The following is an 8,479-nucleotide window of genomic DNA, read 5'->3' as shown; positions in this document are numbered from 1 at the left end:
GGCGGGGCAGGGGCAGACAGTGCTGGGATGGAGGCGGCTCCTGGCCCGGAGGAGTCTGAAGTGCAATCGGCTGGACTTGCTGCTGCTGCTGCAGGATCAGCTGCTGATGGGAAATCTTTGGAGGTGGTGAATGAAGTGGGATCTGCTGATGTTTTACTAGAGAATGAGGTTGCAATGGAGAATATGAAGCTGTGAGGGAAGGGAAAAAAAATATTTATTAAAATTAGTATTTATTTCTTAAAGTTCTGAAAATATTGTAAAATACCTCAAAAATTCTCCCTTCAAAGATCAGCACAATATTTTTAATACTTCCAATATTTGTTTAAAAATATCTTTTTTGACAGCACACAGAACACAAGAACAATTTATTAGGGCAGTATATCAATTTCTGAAGCAAAATGCAGCAATGAACAAATGAATATGGCCACGCTTTTTACATATAGAAAGACACTTTCTATAAAGAAGTATCTAAATTTATCTTTTTGCTGCTAGGTCTAAGATTATTGCTGATCCAGCCTTATTTAAGAATTTCATGCAACTTTAAATGGATTTAACCTTTGCTTTGAAACAGACTGGAAGAGAAATGATAAGCACATCAGGATTTCCTGATAACTGTTAAGTGAAACCTCAAATAATACCATGCTAAGAGACTAAATAAATTTCCAAGAGTTTAGTATAAATTTAAACCATTGAAAGCATTTGCCTGAACTTGAGCACAGCAACTGAGAGGCACAAACCTAAAAATAGTGCAGCTTCCAGAGAAATCATCACCTTTAAGCGAACCAGTGACTCACCAGCCATTTCTTACAGCACACACACATTTTCCTCCACATGCAAACCTCTTCTTGCTTTGTTTTGTCCACTTGAGAAACAACTCATTTATGCAGGTTTTTTGATTTGTTCTGCTATTAACTATGACACTTTTTCAAAATAAGAAAGCTAAGATGCAAATATGCTGCATGCAGTGTAAATGCCTCTCTAACCAAGTACAGGTTATTTTGAGTTATCGTGATACAAAATACCAAAATTTTAGCATTGTTACCCATGGGTTTATAAAAATACTTGATTTAAGAACGTTCTCATGACACAGACAACACAGAAAAAAGAAACAAACCACTAATAAAATGGATTTAGATGGGAGCAAGAGGCTTGAGGTGGCTTCAGCCCACATTTTGCTTCCCAGAGATGGGATGGCATGTCCTGACAATGAACATAGAGAGAGAGAGAGCAGGAATGATGATGATGTTTGTGCTGTGACTCAACAGGGTATTGCAGTTGCTATATTGTGCTTGTATTGTGATTTAAGAACGTGTCTGCTGCTGCTTAATCAAAATCCTGTGCAACTTCCAATACCAACAAATAAGTGAATTTACTAATAAAATTTGAACTCTGTTCATGTGGAATATCTACAAGAACACGGTCAGAGAACACTGAACTCTGACAGAACCATGGTTTCCCAGAGCTCCACACTGATCCCACCTGGTGTAATGAGGTGGTGGATGCTGGATGTCCGTGTGACGGGTGTGCTGCGGCACTCTGGAGCGGGGCTCTCTCCTTTCCTATTGCTTTCTGAGGGATCTGAGCTGCCCTTGGAGCTGCTGCCAGCCTTACTGGGGCACAGCGACTGAGTTTGGCTGCTGCTCTTTGGTGGGCCATTCTGTGAACTTGACAACACACCCAGCTTCTGACTGCGCAACGTCAAGTTCTGAACCTGGGAAAGGAGCAAAACATGAAAAGACCCAAACTCTATAAATAGCTATGATAAATATCAGGCAAAAACAGCAAAAAAAAATTACATTTTGTAATGCTTCTCATCCCATGTGATCACAAGAAGCTAAAAATCTGCATATCAAAGTATCTTTAAAGCCTCTAAAATTTAGAGGATAGGGATCTTTATTACTTTAGTGATAAATACAGAAGTATTTTTTCCCTTATTGGATTTTTAAAAGAAATGGAAATTGTTAATTAATTTGAATTAAAACTTTCATTTTTCTCTTTTATTGTGCCTTCAAAGTAAGTGACACAAGGCATCTTAAGCAAAGGCAGTTTTATTTTTACCGACACTGCAGAAGTGCAGTGGTTTGTGAGCTTCCAGACACCACCATAAACCAGAGCCTTGGGTGGTCAGTGGGACCAGAGTCTTTTCTGCTATCTGTATGCTAACAAAACTGAGACCTTTGTTTCTATATTAACCTCCAAATCAACCAATATTAACCTCCCTTCTCATCATGACACCTCCAATGTAACAAGAAACAAAAGATTTGCTTTCTGGAATGTACATCAGTCAGGGATCATTTTCACCGAAGTCTGTTCCCACACCCAGATTTGGCACATAATGATCCCAGATTTCCAATCCTATGTGCTAAGCTAAAATTTCATTTTCAAGGATAATGCCTACCCCTGTAGCACTAATTTACCTAATTTTTCACATGAAAAAGAGGACTAATTATTATCACCATTCCCTATTTTGATTACATAATCTCTTCTGCACTCAACAGTTGGTACCTGTATAATGAGCAGCCAGTTTACATTTCACTTCTCACTGCTCTGTGTGTCACCACAGGGCACATTCAAACCCAAGACAACTGTGCTTGCTTCCTCACTGGCATTCAGGAGGCATTTACTGCCATGCTGTCCCAGTGAGGACAAATCCTTCAGCACACCTTCATAGGTAAGGTCACTCAGCTGGAGTTTGGCAGAGCTACCCCAGCAGCTCATCTGCTCTCTGGTCTGGGGTGAAAGCAAAGCAAGAAAAACTAAAGCACAACATTTCCTTACTTTTCAGTTTGGTCCCACTTGATAGGGCAGGCCTTTAATAAGTTTAGACAAGCTCACCTGAGTAGCTGCAGACTGACAGGAAGATGAAGAGGATGAGGAGACAACAGGAATGTCAGACTGGACAGCAGCCACAGTGGTCGCAGGAGTAAAAATAAGCTGGTAAGCAAGAAAAAAATACACGGTAACAGATTGAAATTTTAAAAATCTATGAAAGAAATGCTGTATCTTAAAGATATCATACTTCCACAAACTTCCACATACTAATGTACAGCTTCTAAGATTTACTTTTTTACTTTTAGATTAATTTATTTAAAGAACTATTTATCATGGTAATTTTAGTAAACCAAGAAAATTATAGAGAATAGAAATAAAGAAAACAAAGGAGAATAATGTAAACCAAATACAATAATATATTTGTTCTGCATGTTGAGAAAAATCTTTGAGATAAATAAACACATCTATGAACTTTCATACAAGAACTTAAGAGGACTTTCCCTTTAATACTACAAATTAGTGGGGAAAAAAAGACAAAAGAGCAGCCCAATATCTACTATATTTAAGAAAGAGAGCTTAGATCTTCCAATAGGGACAGACCAAAGGCAAACTTTGCAAGGACTGTAATCAAAACTTACCATCTGAGCTCGTAGATACATTTGAGCCTGGCTCGCACTCAGGGTGGGAGAGGTGCTGCCCAGCAACATCGTCTGTTGGGTGATGCTGCTGCTGGTGGTGTTGGAGGTCTGAGAACGGCTTATTATCTGTGCAGGTGTAGGAGAGGTGGAGAGGTTAATCTAAGGAAACAAAAATATTGCTTCTGTCATGGAAATTCCATCACCCTAGGGGCTAAAGCCAGAAAGCCCTTGACAAAAATGGCAGGGGCAGTTGGAGTCTCTGAACTGTGAAGATATCAAAAATATATTGAGCTAATCATCACAAAATTGGATTCTGGCAAGACTGTATGTTTTATTCTTAAACTGCAAGCAACCACTTTGCAGTAACTAATAATAAGCAGTTATGAGTATAAACAATGATAGGAAGTCTGAAAAATATGTCTCATAGAAATACACATTTACTGAATATGTAGAATGAGATTTCAATATTTTAAGAAAAACACCTGAACTTAAATATTTAAGATCTTTAAATGTTTATATTAACTGCCTGGACTGTTATCTTCTATTATGCAACCTAACCAGGACACTTCTTTGTGCCACCACTTAAGGACTTTCAATCCTCATTTCACATATGCACACTGAAAAATGACTGAAGACTAAAACCTTCTCCAATTTCATATTAAATGCTCAAGAACCACTCCTTAGCATCTTCTTAAAAAAAGAAGCTGTTGTGTCTTTGTTTTTTCTTTTATTCTCTAACCAGTCTAACAGAGTTAAGTGCCCAGCTCTTTTTCATCACTTACTTAAAAGATTTCCTTGAAAAACCCCAGCCCAATTATTTTGTTAGTTTAACATCAGACATCTTAATAGAATTTACCTCTGAAATTTAATGAATAAATGGTTTTACTTTTAACAACTGTAAGCCAAGCCAAGCTATGAGAGCTTAAAAAAATACACAGTTAAATCACTGAAGCTATGCACTGGAGTCATGAACAGCTTGAGGGTGTGATTAATAAGCAGGATGTCTGTAGGACTAACAAATCCTACTTCAGACAGCTGTAAAACTGTACAGAAGATACTGTGCATGTCTGACAATGGAACTTAAAGAAATAAAGCATGACCTGAACACAGAGCTACTCACAACTGAAACCTGAGCACATGCCTAGAATATGGGAAGTGAAACTGCAAAAAAGATGAATGATAAAAGATGATAATCAATAAAAGAATGAATACTATAAACATTTAATCAGAATCATAAATATATGTGAGCATTGACTTGGATTCTTTAGATTTAGTGCTATTTAATCCCTGATACATAGTTATGATTTTCACCTACAGTAGTGCCCTGAATAAAAAAACTAATGTAGAAAATCCAGTAAGAAATCATGTAAGAGATGACAGCTCAGGGAGTGATTTCTGCAGGAGTTTGAACAGCCACTGATGCTTGTGGAGTGAGCAGCTCCCCCTCAGAACATCAAGAGGGGTCTGGGACTTGGGAAGCCAACACTGGTCGCCAACAATCACACACAGCACCCAGCACTTACTACAGAGTCATCATCCTGCTCACTGTGTCTGCAGTATTAACTTTAACAGTACAAACTGAAATACTATTCATATTTTCTGGTTTTCCCTGTAGCCATATAACAACCAAGCAGGGTTGGGAATGGAGGGAGGGCTTGGTGCAGTTACGTACCGAGGTCTGCGACATGCTTGACTGCTGAGTGACACTCCCAGTGGGGGAAGTACATTGCCTCCCACCTGACAGGCTTGCCTAAATAGCAAGAATATGTGTCAAATAGTGAAATCAGAAAGTGCTTAAGTGATGTTCATTTTATTGCATAAACCATCAGAAACAGCCCTCTCTGCCTTTACCTTTCTCTGAGTTAACAGTAAGATGCTTTACTCAGTGTGAATAGAGTGCACTCTGCACTGTGGAATGCTACCTGCAAGGTGCTAAGCTCCTTGAAGTCCTACCAAATTTCAGACATATAATTCTTTCAGATCAAGACTTGAAGAAAAATGATCAGAGATAAAGTCTGCCAAACTGCTAATGATGGAGCTAAGTGATCACCTCACTATCTATGGTGCTCAGAACTTAAAATGCAATATCATAAAAAACTGTCATTATTAAAACTCACATCATAGTTTTACTGTGATTAGAATCTTCTAAAATATACAAATGCTGTACAGAACATCCTCATATTCTGGAATGGTAACTTATGTATGCACATCAAGTGTCTGTCACAGGATGCTATTCCAGCCCTTCAGATGAGTAGCAGGGACAGTGATTTAGGTTTCTGTATGAACAGAACCAAAACTTCTCAGCCTTTCCCAACCTGCTTTTCTTTGCTCTGTCTCAGTAACTGTATATCCACACAGAAATCCATCACAACAAAAAAAGACAAATCAACAGATTACCACAATTAAATGAAAAGGGTATAGAAGAAAAAGCCAGGAGCAAAAATGAGTCAGTCCAGCTCTGACACCAAACAGCCATATACCTGAGATCCTTAACTCCATTTAGCATTTCCCTCTGTGAAATCATTAACAATCACCTCTCTGCAAGATCATACTCTCAATCCAAGACAAACTTAGGTCAAAGGACATCTTGCCACTGCTTTAATTCAAAATGGGTGTCCTCCAGTGATCACTGATGTTAAAAGCTGTGTTTCAGATATGAAATGTCATTTACCTCCTACATTTTCACACTCAGGGTTAAAATTTAATTTTGCCATTACTTATCATGCAGCCAGATGTGAGGCAAAACACACTAAGATGCCAGATGTTCATTATTTTTTATTGCACTAAGATATAATGCCATTCATTGCTTTCCCCACCAACTTTTAGAGAAAATCATGGGATGAAGATTGAATTAGTCTATTTTTAATATTTATTTTATTACTGCTCGATGAATTACATGATGCATTATAATGTATGCAATAAAGCATGGAATGATTGCCTACTGGAGCACCTATACCACTGGACAAAATCCTCCAAACAGTTTGAAGGATGATACAATTTAAAATAATAATATCTTTAAAATATAACAGTGAATTATCACAAGGCATTAAGCTCAGGCACTTAAGCTGTTATAACGTTTGACAATGACTGTAGCCCTGCTCTAGACAATTCACGATTCTTTTTCAGCAATCTTCACTCTCACCTGTGGAACAGTTGCCAGACTCTGAAATTGGGTACTGCTTAAGTGCTGCTGCTGCAGAGCAGCAGTCTGCAGCATTAGATGCTGCTGCTGGGCTGCATACATCTGCTGGAGGTACTGAGCAGCTGAGCTAGGAGGACGATGCAAGGCCTGCTGAATAACCTGTGATGAATCAGTAGGTAATTAATTACAATTACAAAGCACTCACCATGCTGACATGATATTTAAATTTATCCTTACAAGGAAATAAAGCCAAATAATTTTTTTCCACACCAATTATGTCATACTGATCTTGCTCCCTCACTGTTCTTGACCAAGTCACAGAGTATTGTCAACATATTCACATTCTCAAGGACAGCCTGACAAAACAGCATCATCCCCAACACATCATCCCAGCCTCTCAGCTGCTTGTCAACACATCCTACATCATGTTCTGGTTTTTGAGAGATCAGAGTAGTGTGAGAAACCCAATTATCAAACACAACAGAATGGACTGCACAGAGTTCAAGGAGACCTAATTTAAAGAACAGCAAGAGGGAGCTGGATCCCAAGCAGGACTTACCCACACAAATACCTTGAATCCCTCTAATCAAAGTCAGTCAAACAAACAGCTTTATTTTGCAAAGGGTTACGTTAATAATCTGCCCCTCAGCAAATGGTGAACAAACCCAACTTTCTATCACAGCATTTCCCCTTCCCTTATTTGGGAGACAGGCCTACCCTGAGCTATCCCTAAGTGGTCTGAGACCCTCCAGTAAACATCTCCTGAAAACCAGCAAGCCAGCTATGGAGAAGGACAACAGCAATAAGGAATGACAGGGCCTGTGCTCAGAGCTCTGTGCAGGACAGGCAGGCAGCCCCAAGGCCCAGTACCTGGACAGCATGTCTGTCAGAGCCGCTGTAGACGGAGATCTGCGGCAGCGGCGTGCGGGACGTGGAGCTGGTGGTGACCGTCGTGGTGGATGCAGAACATGTCGTTGTGTTGGGTTCATTCTCCATAGCTGTGCAGCGTTTGTCCAGCCTGCCGGGAGTGACACAGAAGTGGTTCACAAGCAAGGCCACAACGTGCTGATTTTAATGCAAAAAATGTTTTGCCGAGACAGAAACATGGACTATTTCCAAAAGGTAAGTTTCACAGAATCACAGTGTGGTTTGGGTTGCAGGGACCTTAAAGACCATCTTGTCCCACCCCCTGCCATGGCAGGGTCACCTTTCAATACACCAGGTTGCTTCAAGCCCCATCCAACCTGGCCTTGAACACTTGCAGAGATGGGGCAGCCACAACTACCATAGGGCCTCGCCAACCCTATAGTAAAGAATTTCTTCTTAATAACTAATCTTAGTTTGTAGCATTTGCTATTACTTGATGCAACCTCTTGAGAGATGTAGTTATAATCTAAGATCCATCAAAAGTAGCAATAAAGAACCAATTTAGGAATACATCCAAGATTTCCAGCCAGCTGCACAGAACCAGTAGCATCTCCCTCACTCCCACAGCCCAGGAATGAATATGCTGGCTGACCCTGGACACTGAGAAAAACCTGCTCTTGGCAAAAAGCACCAGTGAAACGCTCTGTTTGGGGAGAGAGGGAAAGGATACAGGAAAAAATCCTTTAAACAGCAATACCTCACACAACACAGCAAGAACCAAGGAAGAAACTACCTATTTAAGCACCTCAAATGATCCTCCCCAGCCTTATGCGGCTTCCCTCTGTTGCAGAGCACAAAATGTCATCTTTATAACTGAAATGAATCACAAACCTCAATATATGTTATGGGGGTGTTTACTGCAGTTTCTTTTTCAGTCTTTGTATTACAATTAACAGGAAATCACAGAGTAGCTGTTTATTGCTTTCCAAAGGATGCCAAAAAAAGGAAGGGTTGAGAAGATGTTTCCTTCTTACCATAAAGAGGGGCTCAGAGAAATAAT

General features: G+C 39.7%; 1 protein-coding gene across 1 annotated transcript in view; it reads right to left on the bottom strand.

Moving 5' to 3' along the window:
* The window catches only part of PHC3 (polyhomeotic homolog 3), a 26,012-nt gene extending 18,445 nt beyond the window's left edge, over positions 1-7,567 (bottom strand). The window contains exons 1-7 of the mRNA XM_014312293.2: positions 7,423-7,567; positions 6,553-6,711; positions 5,083-5,160; positions 3,411-3,569; positions 2,836-2,934; positions 1,480-1,711; positions 4-189 (exon numbers count right to left, since the gene is read on the bottom strand). Of these exons, the coding sequence (XP_014167768.1) occupies positions 4-189; positions 1,480-1,711; positions 2,836-2,934; positions 3,411-3,569; positions 5,083-5,160; positions 6,553-6,711; positions 7,423-7,548 (1,039 nt within the window). The 5' untranslated portion in view covers positions 7,549-7,567. The remainder of the gene's footprint in view (positions 1-3; positions 190-1,479; positions 1,712-2,835; positions 2,935-3,410; positions 3,570-5,082; positions 5,161-6,552; positions 6,712-7,422) is intronic.
* Positions 7,568-8,479: the final 912 nt, after the last annotated feature.

This window comes from Geospiza fortis, unplaced genomic scaffold (genome assembly GCF_000277835.1).
Source record: "Geospiza fortis unplaced genomic scaffold, GeoFor_1.0 scaffold172, whole genome shotgun sequence".
Lineage (NCBI taxonomy): Eukaryota > Metazoa > Chordata > Aves > Passeriformes > Thraupidae > Geospiza > Geospiza fortis.
Note: the sequence above shows the minus strand (reverse complement) of the source record. Positions and strands in the feature narration are given on the sequence as shown.